At 45.1% G+C, this 20,469-nt stretch overlaps 1 protein-coding gene across 4 annotated transcripts in view; it reads right to left on the bottom strand.

Annotated features, from left to right (window-relative positions):
• Positions 1 to 20,469, bottom strand: part of LOC126536175 (uncharacterized) — a 181,389-nt gene that overhangs the window by 147,476 nt on the left and 13,444 nt on the right. For 3 of the 4 annotated variants that reach the window (XM_072287426.1, XM_072287427.1, XM_072287428.1), the window contains 4 exons: positions 15,271 to 15,325; positions 9,978 to 10,030; positions 6,146 to 6,230; positions 898 to 956 (listed from right to left, as the gene is read on the bottom strand). In XM_072287426.1, coding sequence (XP_072143527.1) covers positions 898 to 956; positions 6,146 to 6,230; positions 9,978 to 10,030; positions 15,271 to 15,325 — 252 coding nt within the window. Of the gene's footprint in view, positions 1 to 897; positions 957 to 6,145; positions 6,231 to 9,977; positions 10,031 to 15,270; positions 15,326 to 20,469 lie in introns of those variants that run through there. The other variant, XM_072287432.1, reaches the window with a different exon arrangement.

Below are 20,469 nucleotides of genomic sequence, written 5' to 3'. Positions count from 1 at the left end.
TTTGTCTACATTTTAAACTAAGAATAAGTAGCTTACAACCACAACCTTATCATACAGTCAATGACCGATTTTTCAGACCCACTCGATAATTCAGACATCTTCACAGTTTCGCCAGGTACTCCAATAGAACCAATGTACCAATAAGGACATCTGAAAATTTGGATGCTGACACCCTTTGCTGTCCAATTTTTTCCAGTTCTTGCCACGACATCAGGCCCAAAACGCTGTTAATCGAAGCTACCATCGCCATCATTTTGATGATCTCGCAGCTCCAAACCAGCCCTCTCACATGCTGATTTGCTGGCAGTCATAGCCACCATAACAACACTAGGCCTTGCTGCTTTGACATTTGCTACCAAGTTCCCTGCTGTCCGGTGCCATGTTTTTCGTTGAAAGTATTTGTCACTGTCAACAATGATGCTGATTCCACCTTTGTTATCATCGCTTATTACTTCGAAATGCAGAAAGCACGGCAAGGGTCAAACATTGCATATATAGTCAGTTCTCTAAAAACTTCGCCGCAATGCAGCAATGTTACGCGATCAAGTTAGGCGGCGTATTGCGGTGAAGCATGCCAAAATAGGAAAGGGGCCACAGTCACAGGACACAGTATTTATTCCTTAATTAAACATGCATGTACCCGCCATCTCTTGTCACAGTATGAGCACCGATATGCTTGATAAATGTACTGGTAGGCCTTTACAGCTATTCTGAATATGGCAGTGGTAATTCGAGCCCTTGGGGGCAGTAAAAGGCATGCATTCATTTCTTCAGACTGCCTGACTTTTATAACGTATTCATGGCCCCTAGGAAGCCTGAAAAATTAGACGTTAAGTGTGATTATGGAGACAGTTCCTTACTATTATTACATTGAGCTGCTTCAAAAGGCACACTAACCTGGAGGTCAAGGTCGTCATCTTCTTCTAAGGAGCTAGCCTCGGACTCATCAGGTGACCCTGCAAACATGGAGGAAAGCATGCCAGCACAGTATCATAGCAATGATCGTCATCTACCTAACACTGTCCGTCTTGAAAAAGAAGTCCCCATTGTCGAAACATTGGCTCCCACTCTTACCTTGTTCTCGTTTTGCTCATCGTCTTGAAATTCCATCTCCCACCTTCCCCGTGTTAACACTGTCTTAACTTGTGGACTTCTGTCATAGGTAGGCATGAACTCTGTGCATAAACACTTCATTCAACTAAAGTGACACATTATGCTGAATGGCATGCAGTGTTTGAACCATAATGTTATGCTCTCATTCAACATGTGGCAGTGCTTCTAGTTTTAAGAGGTGTACCACACAGAGCTGTATGCTCCAGAGATTGTGAATTGAGTATAAATATCCATTGTGCGCTTTTTTGGTAAAATCAGCTTCAGCAGCAGCAGTCCCTTTCCTGTTCATCACAGGACAAAGGCCTTTTGCAGTGATTTGCAATTATCCCAGTCTTGCACCAGCAGACACCATTTTGCGTATGGAAATTTGCTAATTTCATCACACCATTAAATTCTCTGCCATCCTCAACTGCGCTTTCTTTCCTTGGCATCCATTCTGTTAGTCTAATAGACCACTGGTTATCCACCCGATGTATTACATAACCTGCCCAGCTCCATTTCTTGCTCTTACTATTGTCACGTGTTGGTGACGTTGAAGAACACAGTAGCAATACTGTGAAAGACAAAACTAACTTTTATTGGGAAAACCTGTGCCCACAAAAACAGGCTACACTTATAGCGCAACGATAGCGGCGAATACAGTCGGCGATCGTCGAAAATCTGATCAGCGGGTCAAGCGCGTCGGCTTTTATACATAAGTCGTCGAATGTTCCAGAGTAATCGCTGGGACCCGCGTGCCTTCCACAAAGTTCTACATTATTCGCGTTGCACACACATGCAATCAGATTACACAAGGTTTGGTCACAGACAGCGGATGGAAGCTTCGATAACATTCCAGAAACTTCTGATACATGCAGGCGCGTCCTGCGCTGTGCGATTACATTTGTTAGGCGGTGAAACGTGTCGCCGTGTCGATAGAGACAAACACATACACGTGTCACTATCAACTAGAACATTGGCTACCTTAGTTTGCACTCTAATCTACACAGCTATTTTTCATTATGCATTGTTATATTTTGTCAAGTGCTAGGAATAAATCTTGACAAAAATATAACAAAGTATAAAGAAGAGGAAATGGCCTCAAAATAGCTTTCGGTCTAAAGAGCTGACTGCGTGCATGTACAGTATAGGAGATGGTGTTGTGCAAATCATGTGCATAAACACGTTTCCTGTTTTGTAATCAGAGCAGCAATGAGTAGGAACAGCGGCAGAGTTCGTAGCAATTGCACAGTAATCCTCCACCTGGGCGTTTCTCTTTACCATCTTGGAAAAGAGATGGTTCATCGCTTAGCCATTGCTCTGCCCTTATGGCCCCAATGCAACACTTCTTTGCTCCATTTTTGTGGGGGTAGGGTCGTGCTCTGTGCACAATGTAGAATGGACTCGGAGGAGAGCTCTCCAATGCATCACGACGTGCACATGTGGTAAATGATCAAAAGAGAATCACTGGAGCTTGATCTTGCCCACGGTATCTTGACCTGTGGTGAGTGTGTAGTGCATTACTACGTGCCACAATGGTCCAGTCGCAAATGATGACGACATGACTAGCACGCTGACGGTGCACAAGCAGTAGAATCGGCAGAATCAGGCTGCCGCCTGATTGAGTGGGCTCAGCTAAACATATAATTTGTGGACACCAGGCACCAGCCACCCACAAATTCACCCACAAATTGGTGACTCTGGACTTCACACCAATACACTCAGCTCCGGGTGCCTCAGCCGTTTTGCTGGGCCTACCGCCACAAGGAGCTCTAGCCCTGCTGTCTTCACAGTCACCTTCTATCCAGTCAGTCATGGCCTCGGATTCTCTCGATCAAGTACTGCCGTCAACGCCACAACCCCGTGATCCCGAGGTCTTCGCTCTCAAACTCCCGGATTTCTGGTCGTCGGACTCGGAACTTTCATTCATTACCACCGAATACTTGTTCCTTCGCCACCGCCTCAGTTTGCAGTTGACCATGTTTGACCACGTCGTTGGAGCACTTCCACCTACTGCTGTTATTGTTCGCGATGTTCTACGCTCCTCCCCTGTCGACCGCCTCTATAAGGCGACGCTCATCCAGCGCACCACTGAAACGGAGCAGCATTGATTAGAGCAACTTCTTACATTGGAGGAGCTCAGCGAACGCAAACCTACCAGCTTATTGCGTTGTGTGCAAGCCTTGGCTGTAGACCTGGCTCCTTAAACCAACAGCGCACTTCTCCGGGAACTTTTCCTGCAGCGTCTTCTAGTGCAGGTGCACATGATCCTGACCACGTCTTCATTCTCGACATTGGAATCTCTGGCCCAGCTGGCCAACAAGATTACGGATGTCAGTTTTGCCTCTGTGGCCACAGTTCATTGCCCTCCTGACTCTCCGACAGCTATGCACGAAGCTAACAGCTCCTCGAAGCTAACAAGGAGCTCATATGGCAAGTGGCGTGACTGACAGCTGAGGTCGCTGCCATCCGAATACGCTGGCCACATTCTTCGTCACAACCTCGCCACCCCAGCCTCGGTCACTCTGGATGCTGTTCTCCTCCTCCTGTTACGCTTTGCTGGTAGTACCATTGCTATGGTTCTCGTTCAAACCAGTGCCACTAGCCCTGCTCCTACGCAGGAAACAGTTGGGCCGAACACTGACGGTGACTGCTGTTCCCACCCGAGATCCACTTACCTTTTCCACGTCGCCGACCGCATCACCAAAGTCCACTATCTTGTCGACACTGGCGCCAAGATTTGCGTCCTCCCTCCTATGTTGGCTGAGCGTCACCATCCTCCGAACTCGCCACCTCTTCCATCAGCATCACCGAGCTTACATTTGGCACCATTCTACGAGTCTCTGGTGAATTCTTCGATGGCTCGCCCACTGTACCTGCTAATGTTTCTCACTATGCCCACAATCTATGCAGTGCTATGCGTACTGTCGCTCCCCCCAACAATGACGTTCTTCCCTGCGTGTATACATCCCTGGCCTTGAGAACTGCACGCACGTCTTTGTGCACCACGACACTGCGCGTCCTCCCTTACGGCCCCCGTAGGATGATCTGTTCAAAGTACTACTCATGCACGCACCTAAAAACTCTATTGCTCATCAACGGCCGGGAAGAAGCGGTACCGTCTGAAGCCTGCCTACTTGGACCCTGACACTTTAGCTACTTCTGCTGTCACATTCACTCTAGACCAGGCCAGTCCTACTCGCCACGTGTGTTTCGCACCATCCGCGTTTCACCATTCGTCGAACTCACGGCTTCCTCGCTAGAAGGGGGCCCTGTAGTGCACTACTACGTGCCACAATGGTCCAGTCACAAAAGACAATGACACGACCAGCATGCTGACTGTGCGGGAGCGGTGGAATCGGTGGAATCAGGCTTCTGCCTGAATGAGTGGGTAAAACAAAAATATAATTTGTGGACACCAGGTACCAGCGTCTGCCTAGTTTTTCTTCACCCACAAGTGCATTCCTTGAGTTGCTCCTTTCTTAGAGCACTAAGCCAAAGCATGGTGTCCTGGTGCTTACATGTGGCAATACCATAACTAGTCACATTCATCAGAAGCTAATGCCCAACTTCTTGCAACCTGAGGGAATTGAATCACAGCTGCAAGCAGCTTTTCTTCACACATGGCATGCCACTACAAGTAGGGTTGCCAACTCTCGAGTGGACCAAGTCGGAATGGCGAGGGGGGGTCTGCTGGCAACCACCAATCCTATGAGCGCCACCAGCAGCCAGTTTGCACATGCAACAATGTCGCACAAATTTGTTTAGTCCAACTATGTCACAATGTATTCTATAAAAAAGAAACAGTAGCTGCCCGGATAATACAGCTACCAATACAGATAGAGGTATTATAAACAGTTAGGGCCTACAAAATAACTATATTGACATGAATACTGCTTTATCTGTATCCAGTGACCCCATTTCACCGGCTAACAAATGTTAAAGTTTATCAATCAGCATAAGACACACCTTTCTCTATAGGAAGTCCCTCAAATGTTATCAATGTTTCTATCTGTTGTCTATGTTTCTGCTGAGCCTCGTGTAATCGAATTCTGTGCATAATGGAAATACTGGTGCACATTCTAGAACCTATACGAGCACCAAGGACCACACTGGAAGGTTCATTGAGCCATGCATAAATAGCCGATGTGTCTGATCTACAGATCAGATTTTTGAAGCTCACCGACTCTGTTCGCCGCTATCGTTGTGCCTGAGTGTTACTTTTGCTGGGCGCAAGTTCGCCTAATGAAGAGTAAAATTTGTAACTTTTAACACAGTGTTGTTCTTCACCGTCGCCACCACGTGACAATAGAACCACGACAAAAATGAAACAGCCTTCGTGTTTGTGACAATGCAACAGAGGACAAATGAGAAGAATATGCGAATGAGCTGTCAGGCTTTATAAAAAGGAAGTTTGCATGGCTTATTGATTGTTGCTCGCTAGCAAAAAAATCAAAAGCCAGGATTTGGGACATTTACTCAAAAGTCAGGACTGTCCCACTAAATTCGGGACAGTTGGCAGCCCCAAGTAGTAGCCTCATGTCTGAAGCCTTCACTTCTCCCACTGTCCTGGACAGGGAGGGTGCTTGAGCCCTAATGGATGTCGTCTGAGGCTGGGTTCGAAATGCCACTTTTCAACTTGGGAAGTGCACTTCTTGTAGCAGCTGTTCTCTTCACACTTCAGAAGCTGAGCACATGCTTATGCAGGTGCATTTTTGCAAGAAGTACACTGGCTGATGTGGCCCTGTGGATTGATGTAAAACTCAAACTTGTAGTGGCCAGGTTTTCTTTGCACTTTGCATTATAGAGACCACGAATTTCACAGTTTATGCAATACATAAACAAACATGGGAACAGCTTCTCTAAGTACTTGCCAATTTCCTCTGTAATGACAGGCTTTTTCAAACAGACAGATGACAGCTGTTGATTGCAGCTGCTAATGGATTACAAGCGATCTAACTGAGGTTGTGACCCAAACTCTCTCGACACGCATTACGCACTATGTTCAATGCATGCACATTCCATGAGCCCCTCTGGCGTCTGAAAAACCTACCAGCAGGGAACATGGTTGGGCTGCCTGGGAGACAGTCGAGCACCTTGCCAATGGGAGGAAACGACAGCTCCTGCTCTGTGGTGACCTGCACAGTATGAGTACGCTGAGCAAAAAAGACCTCGTTCTCATCAATCCAATGACTAACGTCTTGCTTGCATTCTGCGTTGCACCTTTTTTTAAACTTCTACTTTATTTTCCCATTTTTGCCAACAGCATGACAGTAAAGGGTAACAATATAGTTACGATCCTTTCTTTACCTTTGTGTATCACACTGAACTTTTTTGACAGCATTGTGCACATATTGTCACAATGAAACGTACTGTTTGAAATGTGCCACACTAGACAGATTGTCCTTCTCATTCTATTGCATTTTATGCATGCATAACTGCAGTTCTAACTCACCTGCGTTCAAATATGCCTTTTGTACTTCTGCAGTTACATTACACATACAAATAATCAAAAGCTTATGGATCATGATTAAAATAAAGCCCTGGGATTTAGAGGATTGTGAAACCTCCTGAGAAGCAGGCATCAAATACTGCGTCTGTGGATAATGTTAGCCTTACGAACACCTCCTAATTGCTTATTATGGTGCAGATGTTCCCCATTTTCTGTAACTATCATGGGGACAAATTCTGTATCATATTTCTAGTTCTTGCGTATTTGTCGCTATGGCCAGCCACTTACTAGCAGAGTCCTAAGTCTGATGAGCCTTCTACTCCATCCCAGGCATGCTGCACTTTATGCCAAGTCACTGGCATTATAAATCTCACCACAATGTGCTAAAGTTAAACAATTCAATTGTGAGGTTTAACATCCAGAAATTCCACAGTGAGTTATGAGGGAGACCATAGTGCAAGGCTGCGGATAATTTTGACCACTTGGGGTTCTTTAACACAAAATTGAGTACAGTAGTGTTTTAGAGCACAGCTCTCAGGTGCCCGTTCCCGTGTTGAGCATCAGCATGCCTCGGCCTTCCTCGGCCTTCCTTGGCATCCCTCGTAACCGAGCGAACGAGCACAGAGAATGATAGAAGAGCGAATGCAGAGCGCAGCATGTGATTAAAGATGGCGGTGGCATAGAGAGTGCGAGGTGGAAAGCGGAGGAGAAGGGTATGGCAAAGGCACAAGAAAAGCAAAGTGTCATGCAAAACGGGCTCTGCAGCAACGATGGCTATGATATGGCGCCACAGTAGCACGCGTCGCCTGTACAGAAACAAAGTGCTGCTGCACGAGCAGAGGCCTGTCTACGGCGGCTGGGGTAAATCGCGAGCACGCATCACCCACATGCTGCCTCTCGCGATCTCCTGATAAGTAAGGGAGTCACGCCACACTTCGCACCATTTGAAACGTGCCGCACTAGACAGACTGCCCACACCAGCCAATATATTGCGAAATGAAAGCATGTATAGTGCTGCGCTCAAATTTTGCATTAGGGAGTACCGTAATGGCCAGCGAACTTTCTGCATTTGGTCTACATTGGAGTGTGCCCTCTGTGGCTCGTAACAGAAACTTCGAGCTTAGCAGCTGCGCAGTGCCACAGCCACTGAGCTGCTGCGGTGGATACAGTAATGTGCTGTTGCTTGAACATCTCTATGCCATTCCATTCTTAGCCTGACATCGCATTCTCCCCTGTGGTGCACCCACTCTGAATCCCGCCAAAACATGCCTCACTGTGATTTTTTCTCTTTCGACATTCATACCAGGCAGTACACAAATTCAACTGAGTGTGTGCAAGTGTTAGGCCTGGCACCTTCATTCTTCCGCACACAGCAACTGTCAATATTAGAAACGTTGTTCTGTGCACTGTGAGGCCACTCACTAGGTGATTCAGTGATGTCTAGCAATTATTATTGCTTCTGCTAATGAATCTGCGAAAGCACCTTCAATCTGTCTGCACTGTGTGGTATATCCACACAAAGTCAGCTCTCTACTCCAATTCTTCTGCCCACAGCAACTGTTTAAAATTGCTGGAATAAGTTGTGGAGGCTATGCACAGTATGGGCATGGAAAATGAGTAATGATATTCCATGATTGTCTTTCTTTGTTTCTTTTTTTGTCTCCCTCATACATTTCATTTCACAGTGACCACCAGTTAAAGGTTGCACCAACAGTTGCACCAACACCAATGAGTTGCACCAACATGAAATTTGATTCCTTCATCCCAAAATCAAGCACAAGTTGGAGCCACCTTCTAGCCTCCATCGATTCCATAACTGATGCCAATGTTTTCAAGACTACTGTTTCTGATTATTTTATGTAATATGGTAATATTATTTCATTTGTTAGGAACTTGTATTATGTACACTTTGCTATTCTTTATATTTATGCATTTCTGCAACTGCCACTGCTCTCTGTAATGCTTCAGCCCTGAGAGTAAATACGTGAAATTAAATGTAAACGACATTAACAGCTGGAACACTGAAAACAAGATTACACTTTATCACAACCTAGGCATACATCCAAAATCTTTGGTTTCCTTACAGTGTTGGCACACACAGGCTCAAAGTTGTAGTAGTTGCTGGAGCAATGAAATTTCACTTTCTTTTTTGTCCAAATATAATAGAAAAAAATGAAAACTGCTTCATGGCACTAGTAATTCACTAGTCCAACCAACATATATAATCTAATTCCTATATGGAAATTGATTGACAGTTTACATCATGTTCACGTGTCCCTAAGGAATTAGGCTGTTAAAGGCCAAGTGCAAAAAAACATTTGGGCAATGTAGAAAGCCTAGCTTAAGATAATATAGACATAGAGGATGCTGCGTGCAAAATTTGACATTCTAAATATTAGTGGAAGCATCATGAAAAGCTCACAAAAATAGACGTTTTTGATACTGAAACTGAAAACAATACACTGCCACTACCGCCCGCCTGAAGTGACGAATTATCTAATACGTGACCTCCGAGACTGCAATGGCACTCATGCAATCTTGGAGGCCACACTGCTGTGTAGCACAGGTACTGTGGCCACCGGTGGGGCAAGTGCTGTGACGAGCCCTTTTCCCATGCTGGGCTAGTGCGTGCCCCAATTGGTCTCTGTGGTTCTGCAGACGCGGTGATGTGAGCTAGCTTGAGTGCCCGGAGGCCGCGGTGCGCTAAAGAAACCTCAGACACAGCATGCTATGACACAGGTCATAGCGACGCCACTATTGTCTGCTTAGACACTGTTTAAAGGCTGCTTACAAAAAACTACGCAATTAACAGCACTGCCGCTGTGCAAAGATTACTTCAGTAGTACATACAGCTCATTCATAGGAGATTTAGCTAAAGTGGAATTTCATTGCTGTTGGCCTTTAAGTGCCAATAAAATGAAAGCAAATGGAAACTTGTATAAGCGCCAGGGAATGATGTATCGTGTAAGAGTGTCGTGAGGTGTTTAACCACTGCATAGGCCTTGACAGGGAAACAGAATTTATTGAAGGTGGCTCCTTTTAAAGTCATGGTACGATCAGAAAATGACCAGGAACATTGACTACACTTTGGAAACTCTCCCTGACATGTATGTTCAAGGTCTGTGCAGGGTCAGCCCAAGCCCTATGAACTGACACGAGTGACTGCGAGATGATTATAAGCCCTTCCATGTCTCATGCCACCTCACCCCTGAAAGAAAGATTTCTTTTGCCTTAAATTAAAATTTTTGTTGGGAGTTTTACCATTTCACACTCGGTTCATATTTCTCAAATGGGTGACGAATGTTTACCTTTGGCTTTATGAAGAGTCAACATTTAGGTTGCAGCTAGTGAGCAATAAATTAATTACCGCGAAAGTACAGAAATAAGGACAGTTCAAGATCTGATAAAGGTAAGAGGCATGCAGCTTGCCCACCTCTTTCTCTGAATAGACCTTGGGTGCCAGCCTGACAACGCAGGGAAGTTTACCTGCAAGGAAAGCGATTAGAGGATGCACCTTTAGAATGCAAATGCATGCACTGCAAAACAACACAGCTGGTTTCATGTTTCTTGTGCACGCGTGATCTCTGCACTGCCACCTGACGACAGCAAATGTGCTAGCACAAGGTTACCTGGCACGACAAGGACACAAAGTCAATCTAGACTGCTAAAGTATTCTTTGAGAACCCTATGTTTGCTATTTCCACGGCAATAGGCTCATTATTAAATAAGGAAACGAAGGTTAAAAATAATTTTTTTTTTAATTTGACAGCAAAACCCCAGAGCCAGTAGGTCGTCACTTTTTGCCGATAAACAAGTAACTTGGCCCGAACAGACAGCATCAAACTCCATGACGTCATGGCAGGCTGGTGCAGAAACTTCAAGGTGGTGTCGCCAGCCATTGTTACTTTTTGCACCTTTTCTTGCTTACCAGTCATCTTCTCGTGCTGACAGTGGCGTTGTTGGTACTGTGAAAGTACATTCGTCTAGGTCAATCGCTGACAGGGGACCCTGATCATGAGAAGGAAATTTCCAGAAGAATAAAAATGGCAGCATTGCCATTTGTTGGGCGTGTTGGTAAACTGAAAGCATATTTAGTGCCAGCAAACAAGGACGGAAGCGCTCTGTGGTGTCGTCTCCCTTCCGTCCTTGTTTGCTGGCGCTAAATATGCTTTCAATAAAGATGGGTTGGAGAGCCTAAGGCTGGCATTATCAGGTCATAACCACCAGTTCATCACTATCCTTGAAAAGAAAAATGCACAAGCATTGCATTCTACCCGCACTAACATACCCTATGCGGCAGAAACTTGGAGGTTAACAAGAAAGCTTGAAAAGAAATTAAGGACCGCACAATGAGCAATGAAACAAAAAATGTTAGGTGCAATGTTCAGAAACAGGAAGAGAGCAGCGTGGATCAGAGCACAAACAGGGATAGCTGATATTCTAGTTGATACAGTCAACTCTCGTTACAACAGACGCTGATAATCCGACAAAATGTTGTTGTTTTTTTCAAGACTGCAACTCCACTTTGGAACAGAAAGTGGCCAGAGCTTCGTCCGAATGGTCCAGACTGCACTGTGAGCCAGGTAGTTGCCGCCTTTCATTGACTCATGCATTACACTTGGGTGATACTTAAAAACATCACGTTGCTGATGAAGTCTTCTTGCAGCGTCGGTCCTCACTTGCTGGTGGTGGCAGCACATGCCTGACTTCACATAATCGTTTAAGGCGCGGTAACACTGGGTCGATATGAGACCGACAAGATGCTCACGTCAACAATCGATCGGCTATTCAGTACAGTGCGTCACTGAAAGCATTTTCTCATACCAGGATGACAGCGATGCCACCGACGAACGCAAGTTGCCACACTGTGACAGGCTTTCTTGTCGACGGCACCGACCATCGTTCGACCAAACCCTGCGCAATCGGCCATCAAACTGACAATGCGATAGCAACAGCACTTTCGCTTGTATATATAATTATTTGCGCTAACAGTGAGTCAGAACATGCCTACGAAGCTGAAATACACAAGCTTTGACCTTATCAAGCCGTCCACATAAAGTTTGAGTCAATGTTGATCCTGTTCAGCGAGGGTTAAGCTTGGCGCCGTCGTGTCCATGCAACTGCTACCAGCGGACTTGAAGTGAAATGTAAGCAGTTAGGACAAAGGAATCTGCTTCGATAGTTCAGTTCTGTCCTTAGCGATTTGAAATCAACTACACTTCACTTCGCATGGCACACACACAATAAGCAGCAAGTGGCAACACAGCGCTATGCCAATATCTGTATGTCACTGTACCTGGCTGCCGGTCGCATTCGCTACGTAGGTGGGTGGGTGTGTGCGTGTTGTTATGCTGTTCTCAATTCCAGAGGTGCACTGTTTAACTCTGCGTCAAACAGGAAACAAGAGGCATGCAGCAGGATAAAAACCTGTTTCACCCAGTTATACCAATGGTGTCAGTGATGGTATCCGTGTTTTCGTGAAAGAATAACACGGCCTAAAAATGAGCACTTAATTTATGTGAGCACAGTTTTCTCTAATAATGTTTTATGGCCCGCACAAACTGTACATATGATCAAGTTAAAGATAAGCAAGAATCAGAAACAAATAAGCAGCCTTATCATCTGGATCACAGTTGGCGTTGTTTAAGTGGCTCGGCCACTCATACTAACTTGTCTCAGGGTGTAACAACACGGCATGTATGCGCAGATTTGTATGTTTTGCTACGTTTTGACATTACTGTATTTACTCCAATCTAATGCGCACCTTTTTTCCGATAAAACGGGTCCAAAAACTGCATGCGCGTTAGAATCAAGTTACGACCCTAAATCCGCGTTACCATATCACTATCAGCATTCAAAAAATGGCCACCTCGTACGTGCTTCTAGCCCAGCTGCCGTAGCTTCCTCCATGTGCATACCTCTATGTTGTACGTGTATCCAGGTGCTGGTTTAACCTATTCTACCGCCCGTCTTCCCATTTTCTGCGTTTATTCAATCCGCACGGAAGTGCCGATTGTGAAGACACGCCGAGTCCACCGTGATGCCACATTTAAAAGAAAAGTTATCATGTGTGCGGAGACGGACAGAAATCGGGCCGCATCACGAGCGTTCGGAGTTCCCGAAACTTGCGTGCAGGACTGGCGCAAACAGAAGAAGAATATTTTCACCAGCAAAGCAACAAGGAAGAGTTTCAGCGGACCGAAGCAGGGCCGCTTCGCCCAAACAGAAGAGCTGCAGAAGAGCAGCGAGCGACACGGCGGCCTGTGACGACCGATCTGCTCAAAGTACGGGCAATGCAGTTAGCCCTACAGAAGGGCTAATGCGGAGTGACTTCAAAGCGAGCAGGTGCTGGCTATCAAACTTTATGGAAAAAAAAGGGCTTTCCTCTAAGAAGGCGGACAGGAATATGCCAAAAATTGCCCGAAGAATATGAAGAGAGATTGCAAAATTTTTAGCAGTACGTTTTGAAGTTGTGCCATAGAAACGGCTACCACTTCGGGCAGACTGGAAGTGCTGATCAGACGTCGCTCTACTTCGACATGCCTGCCACCACAACCGCTGAAAAGAAGGAGGCGAAGCAAGTGCGCGTTTTGTCTTCCGGCCACGAAAAACTAGTCACCGCAATGCTTTGTTGCACTGCAGTTGGGCACAAGCTGCTCCCGTATCTAATCTTCAGACAGAAGACGCTCCCAAAAGGAATCGTGTTTCCGAGGGGCGTGATTGTGCGCGCAAGTGAAAAATGACCATGGACTTGGTCACTGACTGGATTGATAACGTTTGGCAGAAGAGAGCCGGCAGCAGTTTGGGTCTGCATGTGATGCTTGTAGTCGACGCATTCAGGTGCCACCTTGACCAGCGCATCAAGGACAAGATGGCGGCATACAACACCGACCTTGTCGTGATACCCGGCGGCATGACATCGCAGCTCCATTCGCTCGATGTTTGTTTGAACAAGCCATTGAAAGATTCGGGCACTCTACACCAAATGGCTTGTCAGTGGCTGCCACGAAATCACGCCCGTCAATGAAATGAAGCGTGCCTCGCTGCAGGACTTTGCTGGATGGGCGAAAGATGCATGGTGCACGATCCCGTCTGCCATGGTCAGCAAGGCCTTTAAAAAGTGGGGTATTTTGAATGTCATGGATGTCACCGAGGATGAAGTGCTTCGGTCTGTTGATAGCGATAAGGAGTTGCCTGAACGCGACGACGAGTGATAACTATTGCCCCACGCGACTCGTACCGGCACAGTGAAAATCTTGGCAGCAAGGTACACCACTTCCATTTGTGTTTTTATTCATCGCGGCTTCAGTGTATTGGGAATAAATCTGTTTTTCCAAATGAGAGAAAAAAAGTATGTCTATATGAAAGCATGAGGTGTGCGGTATTGTACCTTCTTTTTTTTTTTTTGGTCATGGAAAACAGGTGCGCATTACAATCGAGGGCACATTACAATCGAGTAAATACAGTATTTCATATCAGCGATGCACCTTTCCCACAACATTTGACGCTAACAACAATCTGTGTCTGTAGATGCCGATGTAAACAAGTGCACTGCTTCGATAAATCCAGCGTGGAAGGCTGCGCTTGAAGACTCCTTGAATATGCTAAATGTCTAAATAATGTTTAAAGAGAATATAAAAAGCGAGCTCTAAGTGCAGAAATCAGCGACAACAAACTCCAAGGCATCCGTGTCGGCAAAGGGAATTCAACGTACATTTATCAACCACACTGTTTGCACAACAGCACACCCACGCTGCTCACCCAGTAGTCATTGAGTGCTTCATGGCTTCCAGGAACAACATCCTGCTGCGCAGAAGCTATTAATAATGATTCGCGATCCACAAAACGTAAAACTGATGCACAATCAATGTGGGAGCAGGTACACAAATCAACCGACGAAAGCCCCGGCACCTTTCCAAAACGTTTCCAGCGGCGTGCGGCAGAGGGCAGCACAGGAAAATGAAAAAGGCAGATTGGAGATCGCTGGAAGAAGCCATTGTCCTGCAGTGGTCATAAGATAGGCTGATGATGATGATGTGTTCAAGCTGCTCTATCTGGGACACTGAAGCCTGCTCGAATATTAACTAAAGGTTCAGTTGCCCAATTTGTTTGAGCAAATAAAGATATGTATTCGTCCACATGTTTTGAGATGTAGCTTAACACAGAATCCTTTGCTGTACACAGTATAATAGTGCTATCCATCTCAGCACATGTAAATGAGTAAAGCTTCACAGAAAAAGAAAAAATTGTGCAGATGCTATCAACGATGATTGTCAATGTAAGTGAATAGCCCGAACGAATAACCAGCAAGCAACCATTCATTTTTTCCTGCCATGCTCTCCACAAAGTACAACAGTCCTCCACACCTTCACACCTTGAAGCTCTCCCCACAATGCACCCTTTCCTCAGCACCTTTGTATTACAAGTTCAACCACCGACATCCAACTGCAACACGGCACGAAAATTGGCAATAGAAGCTAAAACAGCTATATGCTTTAAAAGGGGAAAGAAATCTCTCATTAAAACTTCACCATTGCCCTCCACCAAAAAAAAAAAAGAAGAAAGGGCAATTGTCTTGGCAGTTTTAAACAAACATTCCAGATTGATTCAATGCTCATGTCCTTTGTTGTCTCTTTCACAGTACAACTAATAGCGAATTGCATATAACTAGGCATACCTTGAAGAGATATTTTGCATACTTTGAAGATCTGAGAATCAAATCTTACCGCTTGCCAATGGCGGCGCCTCAATTTTGACCTTTTGCAGCGTCTGGATGCATGCCTGAAACAGAGAATCAACACTACATCTTAGACATGTTCTGCATTAATACGTTTCTATTCTAATGGCATTCAAAGGCAATACATTTTTATTCACCATCAATTCCAAAAATTTAAGGAAATTGTTGGGCAGGGGCCGTTTTCTATAACGGTTCGCTTTGGAAACGGTTCGCTCTCACAAACGCCATTGGTCAGCGTTTCGCTGTTGTCATCCCTGGTAGGCGTGACAACAAATTTTGTTGTCCTCACACAGGTTATCAATCATCTGGAAAGGAACCCGTCGTCTGCTACAAGAGGAACCGCGGAGAAGTGGTTCGCTTGAGAGTCCCGCGAGGTGGCGAGCATGATCTCGAGGGTTGCTAGGGCAACCGTGGCCGTCTGCTAGTCTGGCACTGGCCGGCGCGAAGAGAGGGTTGCCGATAGTGGCTTCTTTGGTTGTGTTGCTGGCGAGCGTTGGCCTAAGACAGCCACGTGATGAGAGGTGACGGTGCGATGCGTACGACATGAACGAAGGCGAGTTGCGAAGGCAGTTTAGGCGCCCGAAAAACAGAATGCAATAGATTTGCAATAAGCTAGAATATCGTGGACCACAAGATCTAGTAGCGTTGACACGACGACGTAAGTCCTGTGTGTGCTAGGGTTTTTTTTTTTTTTTTTCACTTCAGGTTGTTTTCAGCAGTGTGTCTGGAATGTAGAAGCTATTGGGTTGTCGCAACCGTCAGTCAGTCACATCATTACCGGAGTCCCTAGGGTCATTACGGTTGAGGGAAAAGAAAGAGGGGTGTGAGATTTCTCTCCACGCTGCAGGAGAAAGCTGCAGTGAAGAACGTTTCCTTGGCTGCAGCAAGTTTCTTGTAGTTGTGGGATGCATGGACGGAACTCTCATCACAATCGTCCACCCTAAGAAGCTCAGCCACGGCTAAAGGAACTCCTATTAGAGCCGCAGCCTACACAAAGAGAACCGCTTTAATTGCCAAAAGGACTTCTTCTTGGGCAAGTTTGTGCTTAGATTTCCTAAGTATACTTCGTGGCGCAAAACACATTTCTTGAAAAGGGACAGAAGAAAGGAAGACAGTGAAGCGGCAAGATACCAACTGTTTAATGACAGCCTGAACAAACTTATAGAAGAAAATACAGCTTCCGCTCATGCGCAGGGAGCCAAGGTGTGACAGAACAACATGGTCATGATAACATAGTTTGGATAAGGCACATTTCTCCGGAATATAATACGACAGATGTATCACTGATACTGTCACGTGGTTGTGACATCAAAGAACACAGTAGCAATACTGTGAAACACAAAACTAGCTTTTATTGGGTGAACCTGTGGCCACAAAAACGGGCTACAGTTATAGCACAACGATAGCGGCGAACACGGTCGGCGATCGTCAAAAATCTGATCAGCGGGCCAAGCGCGTCGGCTTTTATACAGCAGTCATCGAATGTTCCAGACTAATCGTTCGGACCCGCGTGCCTTCCACAAAGTTCTACACCATTCGCGTCAGGTGATGAAATCAGATAACATAAGGTTCGGCGACAACAGACAGCGGATAGAAGCTTCGATAACTTTCCAGAAACTTTGGATACATGCAGGCGCGTCCCACGCTGTGCGATTACATTTGTTAGGCAGCGAAACGTGGTTGCCCGATAAAGATAAGTACACGTGTCAATACAATCAGACCCTTTCTTTTTATTATAAAATGCTTCCAACAGCTCCCTTGCAGTTTGGTCCCTACTTTCGCCAAGAATCAATACTTGTTCAAAGCATGGCGTACAACGATAGGCTTTAGAGTGCGCAGGAAGATGTGCCTTGCCACACTTAGCGATACTATTAGCGTGCTTTGATTGCTTAAAGTGTGGCGCACCACCTAGCGACAAAAAAAGATGAATAAAGCAACGCAGATAAAATTAAACCACTAGCAATATCGCAATTACTATATCGTCCTCGGGCAGGCTGCCAATGGAAACTGACCCTTGTAACGTTTAACACCTGAACCCTCTCAAGTGAGGCTAGCTTAGCAGGACTCTTCGAAGAACTATCAGACATTCTTTGGGATATTATCAGCCTTAGTGAGATTAGAAGAACTGGTGAGGCTTACACATTGCTGAATAACGGCCATGTCCTCTGCTATAGCGGTCTCCTAGATAAGAAGCAATACAGGGTAGGATTCCTAATCCATAAAGACATAGCGGGCAACATTGACGAATTCTACAGCATCAACGAGAGGGTAGCAGTAATCGTAATCAAACTCAATAAAAGGTATAGATTAAAGGTAGTACAAACCTATGCTCCAACGTCCAGTCACGACGATGAGGAAGTAGATCAGTTTTATGAAGATGTTGAATTAGCGATGAGAAAAGTGCAAATGCGGTATACAGTAGTAATGGGGGACTTGAATGCAAAAGTTGGAGAAAAGCAGGCGGGTGAACAGACAATTGGCAACTACGGCGTCGATTCTAGAAACGCTAGAGGATAAATGCTGATGGAATTCGCAGAAAGAAATAAGCTGAGAATAATGAACACTTTTTTCAGGAAACGTAGCAACAGAAAATGCACCTGGAAAAGCCTTAATTGTGAAACAGGAAATGAAATTGATTTCATACTTTCTGCCAATCTCGGCATAGTGCAGGATGTAGAAATAATAGGTAGGGTAAAGTGTAGTGATCATAGGTCAGTGAGAGCCAGGATTCACCTCAATTTGAACAGAGAAAGAGTAAAATTAGTCAAGAAAAACAGGTCAACTTAGAGCCAGTAAGAGTAAAAGCAGACAAATTTAGGCTGGTACTTGCAAACAAATATGCAGCCTTAGGACAGAGAGATGATGATGATGGCATAGAGGTAATGAACAAAGCCATAATGAGGATGGCTTCAGAGGCAGCAATTGAAGTGGGAGGCAAATCACCAAGGCAATCGACCAGTGGGCAAGCTCTCCAAAGTAACAAAGGACCTAATAAAGAAACAACAAAGAATGAAAGTGTCCAACTCAAGAGACAAGATAGAATTCGCAGAACTGTCAAAACTGATCAATAAGGCGAAAATAAGTGATATCCGAAACTATAACATGAGAAAGACTGAAGAAGCCATAAAAAATGGATGCAGCCTGAAACCAGTGAGAAAGAAACTTGGCATAGGACAAACCAAGATGTATGCACTAAAAGATAAGCAGGGTCATATCATCAGCAATCTCGAAAATATAGTAAAAGCAGCGGAAGAATTCTATACTGGCCTTTATAGTACCCAGACGACTCGGGAGCACTCTATTCAAAACAATAATGAACAGTATACAGAAACTCCTGTAACTAGAGATCAGGTCAGAAAGGCCTTGCAAGACATGAAATGGGAAAAGGCGGCAGGAGAAGATGGAATAACAGTCGATTTAATCAAAGGTGGAGGAGATATAATGCTTGAAAAACTGGCGGCTCTCTGTACGAAATGTCTATCAACTGCAAGTGCACTGGAAGAATGCAAACATTAAGACTAATCTACAAAAAGGCAGACATTAAAGAACTGAAAAATTAAAGGTCTATTAGCTTACTTCCAGTATTATACAAAATATTTACCAAGATAATCTCCAATAGAATAAGGGCAGCATTGGACTTTAGTCAGCCGAGGGAGCAGGCTGGCTTTAGGAAGGGATACTCTACAATGGATCACACCCATGTCATTAACCAGGTTATCGAGAAATCCGCAGAGTACAATAAGCCTCTCTATATGGCTTTCATAGATTACGAAAAGGCATTTGATTCGGTAGAGATACCAGCAGTCATAGAGGCATTATGTTATCGAGGAGTACAGAACGCTTACGTAAATACCTCGTAAAATATCTACAGAGATTCCACAGCCACCTTAATTCTACACAAGAAAAGTAGGAAGATACCTAGAAAGAAAGGGGTCAGACAAGGAGACACAATCTCTCCAATCCTATTCACTGCGTGCTTAGAAGAAGTATTCAAGCTATTAAACTGGGAAGGCTTAGGAGTAAAGATCGACGGCGAATACTTCAACAACCTTCGGTTTGTTGATGACATTGTTCTATTCAGCAACAATGCAGACGAGTTACAACAAATGATTGAGGACCTTAACAGGGAGAGTGTAAGAGTGGGGTGGAAGATTAATATGCAGTAGACAAAGCTAATGATAAATAACCTGGCAAGGGAACAAGAGTTCAAGATCGCAAGTCAGCCTCTAGAGACTGTGGAGGAGTATGTTTACCTAGGTCAACTAATCACAGGGAATCCACACCATGAAAAGGAAATTCACAGAAGAATAAAAATGGGTTGGATCGCATACGGCAGACATCGTGAGCTCCTGAATGGGAGCTTACCGTTATCATTGAAAAGGAAAGCATACAATCAGTGCATTTTACTGGTGCTGACATACGGGGCAGAGACTTGGAGGCTGACAAAGAAGCTTGAGAACAAGTTAAGGAACACGCAAAGAGACAGAAAGAGAGCGGTTTGGAATAGAGAGCAAAGAGGTATAGACGATATTCTAATAGACATTAGGAGAAAAAAATTGCGCTCAGCAGGTTATGTAATGCGCAGACTAGATAACCGTTGGACTATTAGGGTGACAAAATGGGTACCAAGAGAAGGGAAGCGCAGTAGAGGACGGCAGAAAACTAAATGGTGCAACGAAATTAAGAAATTTGCGGGTGCTAGTTGGAATCGGTTGGCACAGGACAGGGGTAATTGGAGATCGCAGGGAGAGGCCTTTGTCCTGCAGTGGACATGAATAGGCTGATGACGATATCGTCCCCAAAGTACAAACAAAAATGATGACGTGACCTTGCGACACAATACTGCACATTCATTGGTCTCCCTCGCGCCGCGACATTCCACTATTTCTCTGAGTGACATCACCTTGACGTAACAGCCAGACCGAACCGGTTCCAAAGCGAACCATTACAGAATACAGCCCCAGTACACCTTGGGCATGTTGTTTTAGCATTATGATGAGCTATGTAAGTCTCGTGTTCACCTATCATTCAGTCTTTTAAGCGCATTTACATAATCTAAACTGTGGGGTTTTACATGTCCCAACCACAACTTGACTATGAGGCGTGCCGTAGCGGGTGACCCCAGACTGGTGCTGACTGCCTGGTGTTTGGGCACCCAGTGCACAGTACAGAAGTGTCCTTGCATTTC

Source organism: Dermacentor andersoni, chromosome 3 (genome assembly GCF_023375885.2).
Source record: "Dermacentor andersoni chromosome 3, qqDerAnde1_hic_scaffold, whole genome shotgun sequence".
NCBI classification, from domain to species: domain Eukaryota; kingdom Metazoa; phylum Arthropoda; class Arachnida; order Ixodida; family Ixodidae; genus Dermacentor; species Dermacentor andersoni.
Note: the sequence above shows the minus strand (reverse complement) of the source record. Positions and strands in the feature narration are given on the sequence as shown.